The sequence below is a fragment of the Rasamsonia byssochlamydoides genome (assembly GCF_041956645.1).
Source record: "Rasamsonia byssochlamydoides strain NRRL 3658 unplaced genomic scaffold VTN77scaffold_3, whole genome shotgun sequence".
Taxonomy (NCBI): Eukaryota; Fungi; Ascomycota; class Eurotiomycetes; order Eurotiales; family Trichocomaceae; genus Rasamsonia; species Rasamsonia byssochlamydoides.
This window is the reverse complement of record NW_027192386.1, coordinates 560,179-579,629: the sequence shown is the minus strand read 5'-3', so window position 1 is coordinate 579,629 and position 19,451 is coordinate 560,179. Positions and strand designations below refer to the sequence as shown.

General features: G+C 49.6%; 6 protein-coding genes across 6 annotated transcripts; 3 read left to right on the top strand and 3 right to left on the bottom strand.

The window, feature by feature from the left end:
- Positions 1-915: 915 nt before the first annotated feature.
- VTN77DRAFT_4271 (uncharacterized protein) lies at positions 916-4,494 on the bottom strand (the record flags this gene model as incomplete). The annotated part of the gene is made up of 6 exons (XM_069420312.1): positions 916-1,002; positions 1,062-1,487; positions 1,562-3,093; positions 3,503-3,712; positions 3,878-4,205; positions 4,405-4,494. The coding sequence occupies 6 exons, from the start codon at positions 4,492-4,494 to the stop codon at positions 916-918; spliced, it is 2,673 nt and encodes an 890-aa protein (XP_069281942.1).
- Positions 4,495-5,808: 1,314 nt separating this feature from the next.
- VTN77DRAFT_4270 (uncharacterized protein) lies at positions 5,809-6,452 on the bottom strand (the record flags this gene model as incomplete). The annotated part of the gene is made up of 2 exons (XM_069420311.1): positions 5,809-6,319; positions 6,382-6,452. The coding sequence occupies 2 exons, from the start codon at positions 6,450-6,452 to the stop codon at positions 5,809-5,811; spliced, it is 582 nt and encodes a 193-aa protein (XP_069281941.1).
- Positions 6,453-7,249: 797 nt separating this feature from the next.
- On the top strand, positions 7,250-8,410 carry VTN77DRAFT_4269 (uncharacterized protein; the record flags this gene model as incomplete). The annotated part of the gene is made up of 3 exons (XM_069420309.1): positions 7,250-7,534; positions 7,622-8,161; positions 8,264-8,410. 3 exons carry the CDS (start codon positions 7,250-7,252, stop codon positions 8,408-8,410), a joined length of 972 nt encoding a protein of 323 aa, XP_069281940.1.
- A 2,116-nt stretch (positions 8,411-10,526) lies between these two features.
- On the bottom strand, positions 10,527-10,992 carry VTN77DRAFT_4268 (uncharacterized protein; the record flags this gene model as incomplete). The annotated part of the gene is made up of 2 exons (XM_069420308.1): positions 10,527-10,910; positions 10,975-10,992. 2 exons carry the CDS (start codon positions 10,990-10,992, stop codon positions 10,527-10,529), a joined length of 402 nt encoding a protein of 133 aa, XP_069281939.1.
- Positions 10,993-12,985: 1,993 nt separating this feature from the next.
- On the top strand, positions 12,986-15,715 carry VTN77DRAFT_4267 (uncharacterized protein; the record flags this gene model as incomplete). Its single annotated transcript, XM_069420307.1, has 3 exons — positions 12,986-14,390; positions 14,475-15,093; positions 15,151-15,715. The coding sequence occupies 3 exons, from the start codon at positions 12,986-12,988 to the stop codon at positions 15,713-15,715; spliced, it is 2,589 nt and encodes an 862-aa protein (XP_069281938.1).
- A 1,246-nt stretch (positions 15,716-16,961) lies between these two features.
- VTN77DRAFT_4266 (60S ribosomal protein eL15) lies at positions 16,962-17,931 on the top strand (the record flags this gene model as incomplete). Its single annotated transcript, XM_069420306.1, has 4 exons — positions 16,962-17,048; positions 17,275-17,431; positions 17,494-17,720; positions 17,791-17,931. The coding sequence occupies 4 exons, from the start codon at positions 16,962-16,964 to the stop codon at positions 17,929-17,931; spliced, it is 612 nt and encodes a 203-aa protein (XP_069281937.1).
- Between the last annotated feature and the right edge of the window lie 1,520 nt (positions 17,932-19,451).

The window sequence follows — 19,451 nt, the reverse complement described above, 5'->3', positions numbered from 1 at the left end:
TAATTAACTAGTTGGGTAGGTAGTTTCTGAGGGTATCAAAAAAAAATAAATCCACTTCCATGAACTCAGACCGGGTACGTACTGTACGTCATGTGACTGTAAGTCAAAAACTCCGCCAATTCAAGATAATTCCCTACGCCTGAATAAAGTTTTGTTGATGAAGGCATGGGACATATTATGTGCATACTTTCTGCTGGAGAATTACTTTCATCCTCTCTGAAAGAAAAAACGATCTGCGAGTATGTGCGGAAGGCTTGAGAAAGACCATGCCTCGAAGAGAAGAAAGGAAAGGGGTTTCTCTCTTGAGAAAATAAATAAGCACACGAAAAAAAAAAGGTCGTCTTATTCATTTTCGTCTCCGTCAAGAGATAGAAGCGATATATACCTAGGTATGGAGTGTAGATAGATATATAATTACTAGCATACGCCCAGAAACGCCAACATGACATGAAAAATAAATAGAGAATTCAGCTTTCCTTCTCTTTCCCAAGCATAGGAGCAACAAGCAACTGAATGCGACTTTTAAGTATGTATCTACCTAATTAAAGGACTTGTCAAGACGCATGTGTGTTGTTGGATCTCTGGATAAATACAACGCGACCAAGGATCCGAAGTATATACATGAGTAAGTCTCATATTAGAATGGATGCTAAGGGGACAAAAGGACAGATAATATCGAAGATGATAAACAAAGCAATCGACAAGTCCAGCCCAGCACAATAGGCTCCTTATGGGGAATAAGATGATCGTCAATTTACGCATCGTGAAAACACATCGCACAACAAGAGGGGTATTAGTGGTCATAACAACACCAACCAAGGAGAGACAAGCCAAAACGCTCACTGTACGTCACAGTATATCTTATGAAATCAAGAGAAGGGTAGCAACTTCCCAAAGGCAGCAGAATCGGCCATGCTAGTTCCGCAACCATCCAAACTTCTTCCGTCCAGGGTCTACGCCAGCAGCAGAAGGCTCTACCTGCATACTCCGCGTGTACAGGTCCTGTACAATGATGTCAGTCAAAATGATACAAACAATATGCAATTGACTTCTGGACAAACCTCTTCATCACGCATCTTCGTATCCAGCACCAGTCGTTGGACCTCCTCGTTTTTCTGGATGTAAGGATACGGAGTCCTTTGGCTGCGTTGGATATCAAGAACCACCTCCCCCATGATGTCGAACTTCTTCCAGTTTATCCGATCCTTGTTGTCGCCGATGAACGTCTTGTTGCCTTCTTCCGCCGATACGAGATCGCGTCGATGTAGAGGAAGGAACGGGATTCGCTCCCCGAAGGAATTCTCCCAAGCCAGACGGTAGGCAAAGTGGCTTTTTTGAGTTCCCATTAGAATTACAAGCCTCATGAACTCCTTCTGTACGGAAGGGGGGATCAGTTCCCGGGTCTGAGATAGTCGCTGGACCGGTGTGCCGTTGATGCCGGCGATGACCGCGCCTAGGGAGTTGTAATTATTTTGCCGGCGGAGTTTCTGAAACAGACAAACACTCAGAGTTAGATCGACGAGCAAAAGGAAAGGGATGGCGGGCCGACGGTACTACTCACCTGGGCTATGTTCATAAATTTCTCCAGGGCCTGAGCTCGGTGCTTGGGTTTGTCCCGAAGCAATATCATACTAGCCACAAAGAAGGCCAGATGATTGAATTCCTTGATCATTCGATTCACATTCTCCAAGCTCTTGATCTTGTCCTTGTCCCCCGATATGCTGACATGACGGACGAGGTCTCGAGGCCTGAAAGAACTGTACATGATCCAGTCCATCCGAGTCAACTCTCGCGCGAAATCGTCTTCTGGTATTTCCATAAATTGTCGCCATTGGACCTTTGTTAACAAGTGTTTCGGTGTGAGTTCCAGGGTCGCCGCCTCGCGTTGAGCATTTTCGAGAGCCGCGAGCGTCGATGATGACTGAGTCAAGGTACTGACGGATCTTCCAGCACTCGAAGAACCCGACAGTGTTCCCGAATCTCTCGACGACATCTCGGGTTGGTCCTCGGTGAGGTCTAACGAGCTCATGTTGAGAAGGACAGGATCAGAGAAAGACAAATGGTTAAGCAGTGTCGAGGGAGAGCTTCGGCCAGAAGCATGAAGAAAGGTTTCGCCCCCTTCAGGCTTCTCACCATCACCATCTTCATCGCCATCATTGAAGGGCCAGCCAACGTCATCATCTTCGACGACAACCTCGAGGTGCAGGCTGATTTCTTTGGCAGCGTACAGGTAAATGTGGTTTTTCTCTAGAGCGGCGACAAAATCGAGCAGTTTCGCTCGCGTCTTGGGGTAGGCGAAATCTCCAGGGTACTCGGCGACCCATTGCGCAAGGACGTTGAGCAGCCTCAATTGATCCGAGGTACGAGTGAGTGGGGGTGCGGAACTCTGTTCAGTTTTGTCGAAACGATCGATCAGGGCATTGAGGAGCTTAGAGGGAGCAGCAAACTTGCGGTAGAGACACAAAAAGATGGCAGCAAACTTGGTGTCTTGCTTCGACATCGGCAACGCGACAAGGCGATCGACGAGTTCGTCAAAGGTGACTCCAGTCTCATTCGCTGTCGCCTCATGTTGCCTGTCTGTTGTGAATTGCTCAGAGCTTGCAGGTCGGCTCCGCGAATCGTCGGTTTCTTCTTCCATATCTAAAAACGAACTGAAAGCGTCCGCGCCCGCACTGAAACGCCAAGTGGTGCACTGCGCGTTTTGGCGGTGCGGAGAGATGCTTGTCCTCAACCCAGGGGAAGATGGCCGGCGAGAGTTTACCCGTGTTCCAGAGGGAGGAGTTTTTGGTTGCACTGGATGCGAGTTGCTCCGGGCATATCTGGAACTGGGGGCGTTGAGAGCCACGGTGGATCCTGTCGTTTTGTCGCTGGGAACACGGTTGGTACCGGTCCCGTCGACTTCACGATTAGGCGCGGAAGCGGAAGGACCCCTGTTAATGTTGACACCAGAATCACCACTGGTTCGGGAAGTGGTTCTGGCAGCTTCGGAATCCGCGCGGCGATCTTGGGCAGCAAGCGGTTGTGGTGACTGGGTCTCAAACGAGGAATTCGAGAGAGGATGGCTGTCCCCGCTCTGGTGGAGGCGAGTAAGATCTAGAAGGCGAGATATCAGTCCCGACTGAACGGAAGAGTCTGACCGTTGGAGGGCGGTGCGACAGGCGCAAATTTAACGTCTGGGCGTTCTGCCATTGCGGGCTGCACACCAGGGTCCACGGCGATGACAGACAAGGGAAACGCGAGCGCTAGCGCGACGGAACCCTTGCCGCGGAAAATAGCGCACCAGCCAACCCCTTCAAGTGGACCGTCTAGGGGCGGTCTCGTCTCAGGTGCACGAACCAGCACGGCCAGGGGAAAGGGAGGAAAAAAAAAGGCAGAATTCACGCGGATAATAGCAAGTCCGCGATCGACTCCAGGGCAGATGCCAGAGAGTCATAACCATACATAGCTGGAGGCCTAATAATGCGAAAGGCAGGGCAGAAACGACAAGGAATCTGATGCTTACCTGACGTCCGCGTTATGATTGATCGGAGCACCGACGAAATGCACCTCCTATGCGTTCGTGGGTCCTTCAAAGAAGTCTCCTGAAACGTATACCTGCGGAGGATCTTGTCTGCCTGCTCGATCGTCACCGGGTCCGACCTGCCCGAGAAGTGTGAGACATCGCATTTACAGGCCACGAGCTCAAACGGCAGAGCAGACTCGGCCATGGCGTCTGGAGAGATGAATTAAAAAAGACGAGGTTAGCAACCAGACGGGTAGAAGTCGCAATTAAGAATCAAAACGTTCATAGCTTAAGAATTTCACAATCGTCCCCGAAGACAATGCAGGACAAGATGCGGTGCCGAAGGTTACACCATACACCACAGGGAGCACTTACGCAAAATGCGCGAGATTTCCACAACGCTCTTCGGAGAAGTCGCATCGTACAGAACCAGCGCTCCGTCAATCGGGGGTAGCTCCTGTTCTCCTCTGAATCGAGGCCAAACAATGCGGTTGCTTTCGGGGACCGACATCTCCTTTGGCAATATTTTCCACAAGTTTACGACATAAACTGTCCCATCCAGCGACATCTTCTTTGTAGACGAAAGCGAGGTGTCAGGCTGCTTGAGATCCAGGGCGTATTGTATGAAAGTAGACTTTCCCACGCCACGCGCGCCCACGACAGCAAGATTGATGCGTGGGTGGTCGGTCTTGGAGTGTCCAGACTGTATATACAGGTTGTTAGCTATTTTTCCTTTCGCTCTCTTTTTCTTTCTTTATTCTCTCTCTTCTTCTTCTTCCTCTTCCTCTTCTTCTTTCTCTTTTTCTTTTTGTCCTTCTCTCAGATGATTCAAAGCTATCCGAGGGTTTTTTTTTGTCGGAATGAAAGACCCCATCCGTGTAACCAACTATCTTTCAACGTACCTCATTGATACTATGCGATCCACGCGCCAGGTTGATCTCCTGCGACTTGTCGCTCGATGACTGAGCGTGTCTAGGCTGATTGGGATTCATTATGAGAGTATGTGGGACGAATTGGCAGCTCGACTCAACGAACACAGGCTAGACGGGCAAAAAAGCAATGGCAAATGTCTCAATTCCTAAGTTATAAATCCAGATGGATAGAAGCGATCATGCTTCGTGCCTCATTGTGGAGAGTAATGCGATTGCACAGTAAGTCGGGCAATATGGTAGATGTAACTGTTGCAAGCTTGGACAAATATTTGCCCCAAATTGGTCGAACGTGGTAGACCAGCAAAGAACTTGGTCAAATTGAAGATGGGGCCGAGTCCGATTAGGCCATGAACAGAGGCGGCATGCACACCAAGAAAGAGAATGAGGGGATGCGACAGAGCAGCAGATGGTAGAGTAAGACCTCAAGATACGATATATAAAAGCAGAAATAACTTGATATCCTCAACTGGAATTGGGAGAATTGGATGGAAAAGGATTGAGGGATCTTCTCAGGGTGGTTCAGATAATAACAGCTATTATTATCGCGATGCCTGTGCGTGCGTAGCTCCATCCGGATCCTGTGAACGGCGATAACGCCGCTTCCGCCTCCCTGTCCCCCACGTGACATTATTCAGGACCAGGACCTTGCGCACGATTAGATAGATCAACCCTCCTACCAAAGGTCATTGATTGCATCATCCTATCAAGAGATCCTTGTCTTCTGCCTTTTCACATTGACTTGCATTAATTGAGAGGGGAAACATGCTTCCACTGCTGTGAATTCAATTACGAACTCGCTGAAAACATAGCCAATGTGGTACATACAAGGATGTATAAAAGGCGACATGGCTTTGATTTATGCTGCTTCGATGAACACGCCATCGATAGTTGTCAGCATGGCGACACACTCGAAGTTCACCAGGACCTAGGAAACGGTCACAAAGCTAGACCTATCGGCAACCAGCCCTCAAAAAATGGACACGCTTCCTGCAGGTATCGAATCTCATTCTGTTGTGCGTGAGCACCTCATTTGTAAGCTTCACCTTCACTTCTTGCCTTTTCAGCATGATCGGTCTTATCTTGGTTCATATCACAATCCATCGGCTCGACCGCTCCCTCGTTTTTGCAGAAATGAGGTTCAGGGCCTGTCAGAACTCTGCTGTATTCTTCATCATACCATCGCGCAGATGGCTCGAATCTGTGTCCACGGATGCCCTCATAAATCTCGACCATCTTAACGATCAGGCTGCCCTGCTGTCTGACACCCCGTTCGTTCCGCCCCGTAGAAGCAGGGATTTTGGCTCACAACTCCTCGAGAAGATCAGAGTGACCACTCTAATGTCGTATATCCCCTCAATTCGCGTCCAATCGCAATTAAGAAGGACCCTCATGCTCGTCATTAACCAGGGCGAAAAATCGCATGAAGCCCTCTGCATCAGGTCCCGTGCTTCGTCCATCCTCACAACTTTCTCTCCATTTCCTCACTTTTCCCAGACCACTGTTGAATCCCTTTTCTGCAGTCCATTGTCCTCTGTTGCCGCCGCCTCGATGATGTCCTCTTCGGCGGTCGTGTCCACGGCCACGACCGGGCTCTTGTGTGCTAGCCCATTCTTCTTCCAGCGTGGATCGGTAGATTTCTCGTAATTTCCCACGCAGTCCGGGGTACCTGGTGAAGAGATCCTGCAGCTCTTTTGAGGAGCCAAGACTTTCCAAACTGAAGGGCTCTTTGTTCCCACTTTTGGTCTCCTCCGATACGTGGCTGTTCGCTGCACCCTGCGCCGGTCCAGATTCTGCTGGAGCTTGGGATCTTCCTTGATCAGACGCTGTGGTGGTCGGTTTTGGCGTACAATATATCTTGTGGGACTGCGTGCAACCAAGGGAACAGCTACATGAACGTAAAAGCAGATGGTTAGGACGATCTTTCCGAATTTGGGAACGAAGTCTCACCTCATCACCCTGCAAGCCGGACATGTGTACTTTGCAGGCTCGGTGGAGCACACCTGGCATATCTTGGGCATCTTGATATGCGGTTATGCTTCAGCTCCGGGTGGCTTGAGTGTATGTATGTCGCACGTCGTCTGACCGTGCTTTGCCCGCAACGGAGCGTTTCCGACACTCCTCTGGAGCCCGTTACAATTTAGGCCACAGACAAAAGCTCTCGAATAGCTGTTTGTAGCAAACGACTAGTAAAAGTGATATGGAAAGCGTTAGCTAAGCTGCTGTGTTGGAGTGAATTTGCTGAAGGAAGCTTGGGCCACTTTGAGCTCCGTCCAAGGAATTTGCGGTGGTCCGTGCACCTCATTTCGGAAGGACATCAATAGCCCTCTGTCAAGCTGTTTGCATACCTAGGTACCATTTTACCTGCCTGCCTAAGCTTACTTTTGTACCGTCTTATGAAGAATATTGCGGGAAATATACGTGGGAAGCCCACTTGGATAAAACTACATAGTCGGCAAGCCAGGGGCCCAAAAGTCCCTGGCATAGTCCGAGTACTTTTCTCTTCAAACCAGTCGAGCAGCGAGACGTTCTAACCGTCTCATTATCAAGCAAGAATATTGAAGAAGACTTGCAGAGTTCAATAGAAATAATTTAACGTGAACTTCCTTTACTGCAGGTCTGTAGTAACGCTGCTATCTGATTGGTTGTTTCTTAAAGTCACGTGACGGAAATATCCGTATTACGTCAAGGGCCAGAATTAACTATTTGCGTAGCTGGGGCAAATTCTCGAGCCGACGGGTTTGCCATCAGACAAACGACCCGCTCGAAGACCGTAAAGACTCTGTGAACGTGCAATTGCATCGCAGCGGTACATAAAATGTCGACACAACAAGCATCAAGATACCTCATCAAGCGCGCAATTTTTAGTTCGCCGTCCTGGGCTTCGGAGACGGGTCGACTGACGGCTACGAGGGCCTTCCCTTCAACGTCAAGAGCCTTTCACCATGCTCATGGCCTTTCGGCGATTACGACTTCAAAAAGCTGTCGCAGACCGACTCTGCGGCCATACCAGCAGCCATCTGGAATCACGAGGGTGAATGGCCCGTCCACAGGAAAAAAGCGGACGATATTCATCCAAACTGAGAGCACTCCAAACCCAGACGTGAGTCCTGCAGGTTTCTCATAATTTTCCCATCTGGTGCCATTCCATTTCCCCAGTCGCTGACGAGTGCGCTACACGGAGACATAGGCTCTCAAGTTTCTTCCTAATCATCGTGTCCTTCCTGAAAACTTCCCCACTCCGTTTCTAGAATATCTTTCACCGAGGTCGACTGTTGCTCCACCGCATCCGTCCCCGTTAGCTTCGAAGCTTCTCAATGTCGATGGTGTTTCGTCTGTCTTCTACGGACCTGACTTCATCACCGTGACTAAAGCGAGTGATGCCAACTGGGCTCACGTTAAACCAGAAGTCTTCAGCCTGATTACTGAGGCTGTGACATCCGGAGAGAACATTGTGAACACAGTCGAACGGACATCGGCAGAGAGTGCCCAGGAAGGTGGGGGTGAGGATACTCTTGGCTATAATGAGGAGGACGACGAAGTTGTTGGCATGATTAAAGAGCTTTTGGAGACCAGAATCCGACCGGCTATCCAGGAGGACGGAGGTGATATCGAATTCCGCGGCTTTGAAAATGGCACGGTATTCCTGAAGCTGCGAGGAGCTTGCCGGACCTGTGACTCGAGCACTGTGACACTGAAGAACGGCATCGAGTCTATGTTGATGCATTATGTAAGTTACAAGCCTTTCCACTTAACTTACCCCTTCCCCTTCACCCTTTTCTTCCCCTAGCTCCATCTATAGATCCTTGCTAATGGGACCTTCTGTGATCAGATCGAAGAGGTCAAGGCCGTGCAGCAGGTCATGGATCCGGAGGAGGAAATCTCGATGCACGAGTTTGCCAAGTTTGAAGAAAAGCTCCGACAGCAGAAGGGGTCTCAGGCTACCGCGTCGGGGAGTTTGGATAAAGCAGAGGCCTGAGGACAGAAGAAGCCACTTATCACTCTTATGAGCACATATTATTGTTGTCCCTTAAGAGACTTGACGTTTGGGCTGATTGTAGTGACCAGGCATGTTGGTTAGGTTGCGGGCTTCGTGATGCGTCAGTCAGGAGACAATTTGTAGTATATACATCCAGTTTTGACAATTGATTGAACTGAGACATGCAACTAGCATGTAGTATATATACCATACAAGAATCCTACAAGAGAGAAGAAAAGAAAGATCATACAGTCATACAACTCATCTTCCAAGCAGAGGAATTGATCCATCTCTCTCTCGCTTTTTTTTTTCAAAACTTCCGAGTTGGTAGGATATGAATCCTATTCAAGGATGCGAAGATAGAGCTCTATGACAAAATGGACATATATTACAGTCTACGTGTCCAGAACTTTTTACTATGAACGTACTGGCAGTCCCGTAGGTAGATCCAATCTCGAAGAAATACTTACCTAGGTAGTGAAGATCGAAAGGGGACAATCGGCAGGTCAGGCGCATCCGTGGATGTCTGGCAGTCAGTGGATCAGAAGGTTAGGTAGCAGCAGCTCTTTGTTTGGATTCTGAGTGCGTTGGTCGATTTGTTCGCAACATGAGACCTCCTCGGATGGAGTCGATGGACTGCTACCGGATCTCGAAGGAGGGGCAAACAGGCGAGCGCTCGTCGGTGCAGCCTATGAGCATTGAGCACCAATTGCCCACCCAGCAGCAATCCTGCGCTTCCGCTTGCGCCACTCCACTGACTAATTAGTTTTGGAAGGCAGCATCCCCGCGTCGTGTTCAAATTGTGGGGTAAATGCCCTGGCGTTCTGGACTGGACGTTGCCACCAGCGCAATAATTACCATGACAGTGTGAGGACGAGCATCACCATTGAAAGCAATGGCGTCTAGCTGAAAATTTCCTCCCCGTATAGAGAAAGGATAGTGGGAGCGACGACATGTTATAACCTGCGAACCACCAACCCAACAGAAGCAACGAGGCAACACGACATCAGAGGCACCTGACCTCACCTGACAAATTGCCACACTGGGTGACCATTCTGGGCCCTGGCCTTGTCGGGAGCTAGCTGAAATCTGACAGGACGGATTCCCGGCAGAATGCTACTACTGTTTACCATGCGCGATTTAAGTTCAGTTTCACCATTGTGTGTGGACAACAGGAGGGGTGTCCATTTTAAACATTTTGTGTTGTGTGTGCCATTGTGGGTGTTCGTGTCAGCGGCGGGGTCCCCTCCCGAAATGGTTGTCGCTTTGCAGTATCACACAACCAGGGAGCCCCAACCTGCCCAAACATTCTGTACGCTGTTGAAGGGTAAAATGATTGACTGTCATGCAACATCTGCAACGTCACAGTTCACGAATGGAAGTGTGGTGACCACGGGTTTTCAGCTGCGGGTTCTCCATCGTCGAGGCATGCGTTGCAGCAAGGGACCCTGGGCAGGTTGGAGTCTTAGTAGACGACTCCGGGTGCGTCTACAGAGTAGTTCTAAGCCATCTACCCAGGTAACTTAGGAACCTCTAACGGGCTAACAGCCTAAGGTATGCATTGCTTCCCCAGACGAGGAAGCGGGCACTTGACTGGCTAGCAGCTTAGCTAAACTGACCGTGTGCCGCCCGTAGCTACGGAACTAACCTTTCTTTGCTGCTGTTCCAGTAACTGGCTCAAACCATGAAATCAGTGTCGTATGACGATCTGCAAGAATAGGGTGATTTTCACGGGAACCAAAGGATGAGGTACGGAGTAGAAGTCACAGGTCGAAATCATGTCTGGTTCTGGGCCCTAGTCATCGAGCAAGGATCCCAACGGCACACTGATGGAGTTGCAGCTATCTACGGAGTACTGTAGGGTTCTAAGTAAGCTCTTGTTCCTAGTATCACATTCCTATTCCGTTTTAGGGAGCAAGCAGAGCTCGAGGTTGAAAGAAAAGGCTCAGGCCGAGTAGTGATCAAGTCAAAGAAGTTGCAGCCAATGCCATCGCAGTATTAAACCAACGGATTCTTCAGACGTTTCTATGCAGTAGTTATACACTCTTGCCTGCGTAGTCGATGCATTCTATTCATTCTGTCGAAGCCGGGATGCAAGGCGTTGCTTTCTGGATCCCTAGTGGAGATCATGTCTCGTGCCTCGAGAGCATCTCAAAACGGAATTGACAAGCCTCCCCTGGCCTCTTCTGTCGGCAACCAATAATGCCATGACAGGCTGCAAGTAATCGAAGTACCCCGCAAGGACAGGAGAGAAGCACATTGCGTACCGAATCGAGTTCATAACGAGCTGGTCGAGGATGGATGGAGCAGACAGAGAGTCTCCCCACATTTCCAGCGCGGTCGGCCAGCTGGATCCCTGGGTCCAATTAACCAACACCCTGACGACGCCCAGAGCCATATGGGCCCGGTCTTGCCGGGTCCAGCAGCCCCAATTCGCCCCCTCCCCGCCACTCCTCACCAGCTCAATGCTTCTCGCCCGCCGGTTCCAAGCGCCGACAGCCTAAGAGCGCGCTCCTCGAACCTGTCCACCAGTAATATACCCCCGGGGGATCTTCGAACGGTACCAAGGCGCCCGCGGCCATTGTCCACCTTTTCTCCGCGCTCCCTGTCATTCATTCAGCCAGAAGGCGAAGAGCGAAAGAGCGAAAGAGCGAGAGAGCACGGTTCTCCTGTCGCCTGCTTCTCAACCCCATCCGGTCCAGGTCAGACAAGCCCGCCACCTACCTCTTCTGCTGGTCTTGCCAATTCGTCGCTTATTCTTCTCTCCTCCATCCCTTCCCATCGCTCTGGGAGCCTTTTCCATTCTCCTTCTTGCAATGTCCTGTCAAATCTGAGTCGCACATCCCCGCTGTTGCTTGCCGACTTGGCCCTTTCGATAGGTATCTAGCACTGTTGCCTTCGCGACTTCTTTGGGTGCGGAGCTTCGACCCGACAGGCTCGGCGCCTTCAAAGTGAGTTTAGTTCCGACGCCTGACCACGAGTGTGATCATGAAGCTGCTGGAGCTGTTCCATTCTTACAATGCTGACTTGTCTGTCATTCTGAGCAGACTCTTTCTTCTGCTTTGAAGATGCGCTGCTCTTAGGAAGTGCGCATCTCTGCCTGGCGCCTGTTTGCTTGAAGCTTCTCGCAATCCGCGGTCACGCAACCATCGCTGCTTTGTGTACCCGGCATCGTCCAACCCGTCTCTCCTACCTGCGCGCATCGAATACGACTCTCCCCCAGTACCCATAGAGTGGGTTCTCGCTTTTTCAAATCCGAATATCCATTTCGAGAGAGGGGCAAAAAGACAGAAAATAAAAAAAATAATAGAAAGAGAAAGGTGGAGAGAAGGCTGCGAACTGCCTTCTCACTGACGGTTCATTCAGTTACAGCTGTTTGTGAAACACGGAAGCCGGGTTGCTTCTTTGATAGAGGATTGTATATGCTAGGAAATTTTGGAATTCTGTTTGGATACGCTGGATAGAATACTACGGCCCTCTAGAGTGGTGAGTTATTGAATGGTGTCTCATGGTGGGCGATGCCCTAAGATGATCCTCTCGACAGATTATCTTGGCGCTGTTTGGTCCACTATAACATTGTTTTCTGCTCTTCTTTAGATCTTGTGCTATACTGCAGGTGAGTTGGTTTCAGGTTTTTGGTTGATCCTCTGCCATTTCCTTCGAGCTATACGTATCATTCTACCAGCTATTGCTTCTACGCAGCGCTCCAGATCTATTCAGAATATTCTTCTGTTTTTTACTTTTCTCTTCCTCTTGTTTTATTCCCTTTATTTCTTTTCTTTTTGGCCAAACGCTCATTTATCACCGTCGCCTTCTTGTATGGGGCCATTGATCTCTATTGGAGGTCGGACTCATCTACCAGCGTCTTCACTAACAGTCTCGAGCCACTATCTGGCTTCTCCCATGAGATGTCATTTGAACTATATAATTAGAGCTAACTTGGCGCCGAATCTGGCATAGGCTGCTATCTCGGTCAGCTTCAAATCGTAACTTGGTATATCGGCTTCCCAGTCTTCCTGGTCATCCAAAAGGCGTCTGTTATATCGACATAATATCTAACATCCCGCCTGAAACCCCCATATTTATCACGCATAACTGATTCCACCTTTGTGAATTTCAAGGTAAGCCATCTACAATTCTGCACGTGACCTATGGTCACCTACCTATCCTAGGCTGCGATCCGCAAGATGGTGCATTCACACGGGTTGTCCCCAGCAGTTTTCTTATAACAGACGTGTCCTTACTCACGCATCACCACATCTGCCAACGCCTCTGTTTATTCACAGTCTCTCACTATCCTGTCACCTCATTTGAATGTCTCTTGACTTTTCATCTGTTCCTGGAGGAAATGTCTGTCTATATCTCACTCGACCTTGCTGACTTCTTGTCTCTATGAACAGTGTCATAACCAACTGTATTTTATTCAACACTTCCTGTGGTGTTGCCTGAGATCAACTCGCATCTTCTTATCCTCGCAGTGTGTTATTTCATGAATTGACCATCTCTCACCTGAGAGGATTCCCCAGTATCGTGGTTCCCATATTTGGTCAGACAATCTTACTTGCAGAAATGGCGATGTCTGCTCTACCGGGGAAATCCACGCCTGCATCTGCTAGCAACGCGTCTCTTCGACTGGAGAAGAGCCATCCCGGAGTTCGCCGCTCGACTCCCGATTCCGAGGCTCTGGCTTCTTCAGAGGACGAGGCTGAGCAACATCAACAGACACCGACAGCTCCAAGCGCGCCAGTGCCAAAACCGGCCCGGCGCACGTCATGGCTCAACGAAGTGCCACAGAGTCTGCCCAGGAAAGCTTCCCTGACCACAGGAGGCCCTCTCTCTTCGACAGGCTCCAACCCTTCGACCCCCGCGGCTGACCAGAGCCCGTGGGCTACCACCACGAGCCCAGGCCTGAGTGGTTCTATTTCCTGGGGCCATGGTGGCAGTAGCTTCCCTTGGGGGACTGGTATTTGGAACACCGAGTCACGCAAAGAGCCTCCACCGCGACTCAGTGAGCTAAGCCTCTCACCTACAATGCCAAATCCGCCAAATACAAGCACTAGTGCTGCAGATGAAATTCTTAGTCCCACTGCTCGAACTGCGGCTGGTGATTCATCCATCCCCTTCACGATTCCTCTTCATCCGACCCCCAAGACATATCGCTCGCAGTCGTACTCTGTCGGACAGCTAGATCCCGAGACAGTCAAATTGATGGCTGCCAAAGCGGCTAGTCACTACAATACCGGTCGTGGGAGAAATGGTTCTCAGTATACGGGTTTGCAGCATCGATCTTCTCGACCCAGCTTGCTGGGGGAGCTAGGTCACGATTCCGCTTTGCTTGGTCAGGTTCGCGAAGACGATGACGACGAAGACAATGCGAATTCTGACGGCGGTTACCCTTATGCTTCGAATCAGGCACGCACCATCGAACAACTGACGAGGGAGAATGCACTCCTGCGTCAAGCAGCCGGTCAATTGGATAGCGCGCGATTAAGAGACCGGGCAGCATCCTCTGCTTCGGCTAACAGCGGCTACTCCATGGCTGGCGGTGTTCATAACTTGCATCGCATACGCGGTAGCGTTCCAGAAGAGTCTGATCTCGCTGTGGAAGACTTGGATGAGCTGGGCGATATTCACGCTGGTTACAGCAATATTCGGAGTAATACCAGGAGAAGATTCTCGGAACATTCCGGTAATCTTGAGAAGCAGTTCCCTACATTTGCCTCACTGGAGAACAGACCACTGGAGAATATCAAAAGGGCTCATTGGCAGACGTCCCTCGGCTTTGGCAGCATCAGCGAGCTTCCGCAGAGTCGGCGACACTCCTTCGCGGACATCCCCCCAAGACACGCGTCGATCAGTTCGATCGGTGAGTCCCAGTCTCACATTGGCGGGGTGAATTCTCGATCAGGCCTGGGAGATCGAGAAGAAGGATATGCAAACATCATGGATGGAACCCTTACTACAACCCCAGGAGAGAACCGTGAGTATTATCATTTTCGTCAGACCCGTCACCTTCAACAAAATGAATTAGAATTGGAGCATTTACGAGCGAGAGTATATGCAGCATCGTACTTTTCCGGTCGTGAGCACCTCCGCGCCGGCGCCGATCAGCTCCCTGCCTCCGCAATGCCTACCTCGCTGCATCAGGCGTACAATATGCCGACCTCCTTCGGCCGCCAACAAGCGGGACTGACCCAGCCTCACCAGAATCAGCTTCTGTACATCGTTACGTTCAAATGCCACCGGGCGGATGTATTTTATATCCAAGAAGACACTGGTCTTCAGGTCAAACCGGGCGACCTTGTCATCGTGGAAGCGGATCGTGGCACGGATCTCGGAACCATTCAGCATGCGAACGTCTCCTGGCAAAAGGCACGAGAACTGAAAGAGCAGTATGCGGAGGAGCATTACAAATGGCTCATGATGTTCTCGCGACAAGCCCAAAATGGAGCATCGAATGTGGTCAATCATAATCGTAGCGGCATGGGATCAACGGGCTCACACGGGGCCCATGAATCGCAGACAGAGATTAAACCCAAGCTGATCAAGCGGCTCGCCCAAAACCACGAGATCATGACCCTACGAGACAAAGAAGGCAATGAGGCCAAAGCCAAGCGAGTCTGTCAACAGAAGGTTGCTGAACACCGGCTCAACATGGAAATTCTAGATGCCGAGTTTCAGATGTGAGTCTTATCACCCTATCCATCGGGAATAATGTCATTAATCTTCTTATGGTGTAGGGATTGGAAGAAGTTGACCTTTTATTACTTTGCGGACTCCTATATCAACTTCAACCCTCTGGTCACCGATCTTTTCAAGATCTATAAGACCAGGATTTGGATGTCTGCTATCAATCCCGCATCCTTCGCGACACCCCATGCTGGCCTCCCACCTCCAGGTGCGAGTGCCCTCGGTTATGGTCAAGAGACAGCGTCCGACCGTCGTCATCAGCATGATCACAGAGGATACAATCTCCCTCAGCTGTCAACAGCACCGGGCAATCTTCGAGATCCTCTGGATCCCCAGAAAGATATCGCCTCTAACCCCGTCGGCGTTCTTCGTAACGCTTACATGGACCCGTACCAGTCATTTGGCCCGGCCGGTCGGCAGCCAGAAATGGGATTTGCTCACGTTCCACATAATGATCCGTTTTCATCGTACCCATCAACCGGCTACGGAATGCTGGAGTCCGGAGTGTCGGACTACACCGCAGCCAACAATGCCGGCTCTATCAACGGACAGAGAATCAATCCGAGTCAAGGAGATTGGGTCAACAGATTCCAGGGCCTGTCTCTTGGGTCGTGAGACGTTTATCATTTCCCTTCTGCCGAGCTCCCTTCTCTACGTATTCACCATTGTTTATCGTCTGTTCTGTTAGTTCCTCCAACTTTCTTCGGATCGCAGCCCGCTCTTCGTCGTCATGAGTCACGGTTTCCGCAATACCAAGTTAGATTTCCCTTAATGCTTTTATTCGGTAGATCATCAAAGGGATCTACGACCGGCCTTTTCCCCTGATACCTGATAGACTGCTACAGCTCACGACTTAATTCGGCTATTCTTCTTTTTCTTCTTCCTCCTTTTTTAATCTGGCATGTTATCGTGTTTGTTACCCCCGTCAAAAAACCTTCGGAAAGTCCATGTTCAACTATTCTTCACTCTTTCAGTGTGTCTCCTTGTGTCTATTCTTTCTCTCGAAGAATTTCTATTTGTTGCCATAGATCATATGAGACTATGACTGCCACGGTGGATGGGATTCAGAATGCAGACGAATTGTGGTAAAGAAGTTCCTTTCTATCCTCCCTCTCTCCCAAAAAATGTGTTGAGATCATGCGAAGAAGTCCATGTCTGAGGAGTTGAGACGGCAAAGGAGAAGTTGTTGCTTAGGAGCAAGAAACTGAAAAAAAAAAACAAGGGAGGTGGGATGGTCTGCAAGCTCTCGTTTTGTCGACTCCAATGGCCAACTTTGCTTTTCCAACTTGGATTCTTCTTTGCATGTAACTCTACTCTCCATCTCTCTCATTACATCAATTCTTTCTACAAGGAAGAACCAAAATTGAATTCGTGCTTTTCTTCTTCCTGTTGTAGTTGTCTCGGATCTATCTTTTCTATAGGATGGACCTCCATGGAAACCTCTAAGAATTTGCAAACCAGCAATATATTTGCTTAACAATCTTTCGTATGAGCATACCAGGACGTGTAGTTGTTTGGTTGGAAGTACATACCTGAAGGTAATTTTGATGTTCTCTGCGCTATCATCGAGCCCGTCGTTCGAGGGTTCTGATTGGCTACATAGCCCGCCTTAACATGGTTGGCCAGTGCGGGTTGTGTGCAACGCTCGCCTAATTTTTAGCGTCCCACACACATTCGCTCCATTCCCTTGACGACCTCAGAGGTGTTCGGATACTCGTAACTTTTCTGCTTCCAGCAGCAGCGTCAACGACGACAACCGACGAGGAGTCCAGGCCGACAAGGTATGCTTTCAATTATCGCCCTTTTGACAGCTTTCGGGAATTTGAACGTGGACGATTAACTGACTGGCGTGCTGCTCCAGATGGGTGCCCTCAAATACGTGGAAGAGCTTCAGAAGAAGAAGCAGTCTGACGTGATTCGCTTCCTGCTGCGCGTCCGATGCTGGGAGGTGAGATCCCCCGAACAATGCTTGATTTGACATACCTGCCGGGAGATGGAGATCAGAACTCGTTTGCCATTGCCATAGGATGATGCCCGTTCTTGATGGTGTATTGCTTGGGCCGCTCGATTTACACCCCGGGACAGGTGGACGTGGCACGCAATCCAACTCTTATCTTGGCTTGCTGTGTCTTGCTATACACTCGTTGAACTTTGCTGAGAGTGCATTAATATAGCTCCGTCAACTCGATGTCATCCACCGCGCTTCCCGCCCATCTCGCCCCGACAAGGCTCGTCGTCTCGGCTACAAGGCCAAGCAGGGCTACGTTATCTACCGTGTCCGTGTGAGACGCGGAGGACGCAAGAGGCCCGTTCCTAAGGGTGCCACCTACGGTACGACAGTTTCTGTGAATGAGGAGTCGTGGGACAATTTTGTGCTGACCTGATGATCCTAGGCAAACCCACCAACCAGGGTGTCAACCAGCTGAAGTACCAGCGCTCTCTTCGCGCTACTGCTGAGGAGCGTGTTGGCCGCCGCTGTGCCAACCTGCGCGTCCTGAACTCCTACTGGATCAACCAGGACTCGACCTACAAGTACTACGAGGTCATTCTCGTGGACCCGCAGCACAAGGCCATCCGCCGCGACCCGCGGATCAACTGGATCTGCAACCCTGTTCACAAGGTATGTTTTGCCATGAAAAAAAAAAACATACAAAGAAGGCTTGGATCAGTACTAACATGTTTTCTCACAGCACCGCGAAGCTCGTGGTCTCACCTCGATCGGCAAGAAGTCTCGTGGAATCAACAAGGGCCACCGCTTCAACAAGACCTCGGCCGGCCGGAGGAAGACCTGGAAGCGCCACAACACCCAGAGCTACTGGAGATACCGTTAAATCTAGGGGGTTCTGTTGTTGGCAGTGGGGGACATCATGGCATCTATCTCTTTCTGTGGATGTGCTTGGTTCGAACCATGAAATTCACGATGATCATACCATTGAGGGTTTCCAGCGTGTGCTTTACGAAAAAAATCTGTGTAATCTGACATGGCAGCAAGAAATAATATTATTTTCTTTGCTGGCACTCAGTGGTCTAAATAACTGGTATTTGTAGGATTCACTTTCGTGCCGTCCTTGACCGTGGCATGAATGCCTCGCGCTCATCATATTGTGCTGGTCCGAGTCAACTCATGGAATCTGGCCTGCAATTGCAAGCCATTTTTGTACATGTACTTTCTGGATCAATTGACTGTGATCCGCCTTTCCAGTGTTCTATGGTTAACACTATTCCCGCATTCTCTGTCTCATTCCCACGGCCCACAGGAGAGCTTTGATCAACTTCCTATATTGTAAAAACCTTACCTCCCGTTTTTACACACTGTCATGTGTCTGTAAAAAGCAACATATATATATACATAAGCATGCCACAGCAAGAGATAAATAAATTGGCAAAGGGATTAATTACATCCATTATTAGTGAGAAAGTTATATATTGGGCTCCAAGTAAGGGATTTGCCTCAGTGAGGGAGACAAATACTGGTATTAGTAAGGGATATATTGCGAGAACTATATAGTGAGGAATATAGGTAGGGAGCCCGCGTGGAAAGTACATACATATAAAGACTACTTTTTGTATTAAAAGGTAAAGAGAATATTGTAAGGAATATAGTAGGGGGCCTGCCTGGAAAGTAGATGACAAAAATCATACCTACTATCGGTAATAATAATAGTAATAAATAATAATTCATTGTTGGCGCACGCGATACCTAGTTCAGATTCACCAAGAAATTGATGTCATGGCACCTCTTTTTGGCCGAGTCTGCAACATTCAGCCATTTTATAGAGCACTTCCAGTCTTAGACTATGCTTGCTCTCAACAGTCTAGTATACATTGTGCCATCTTTATATAAGAGGCCTGGTGAGTCACAATTCTACTATAGGTACGCCCCAAGGGCAAAATTATTTGCACTGTCAGACATAACTACGGGGAATCCGATTCGCATTTAGGCTCTGGGAGCAGGAGAGGGGAGAGGGCAGCCTAAAAATAGTGAATTTTTCTCTCGTTATATCATTCATAGAGGTAGTTGCACCAGGCAAACCGGGCCCAGGTCTCACGGCCCCCGCTGAGCAGCTGCTGTCTGATCAGAGCTGCACCGTGGCCAGGCGCCATGCTGGATCAAGGCTGGACAAGGCCGTTTTTAGATCCGTTCCTTCTCCACAAGCGTTGGGGTATTCCATACTGAGTATGGATGTGCACTGGGGGAGTGGTGATTACAAAGTTGTCAGATCAATATGACTGCTAAACCTGTCCATTGAAGCTTTTGAGTCTGGGTATCCGTACAGTTCTTAGTATACACGCTAATGTGCCTGACCTGGGAGAAATGCCCCTACTGCATGCGAAGACGGGCTATCGGATT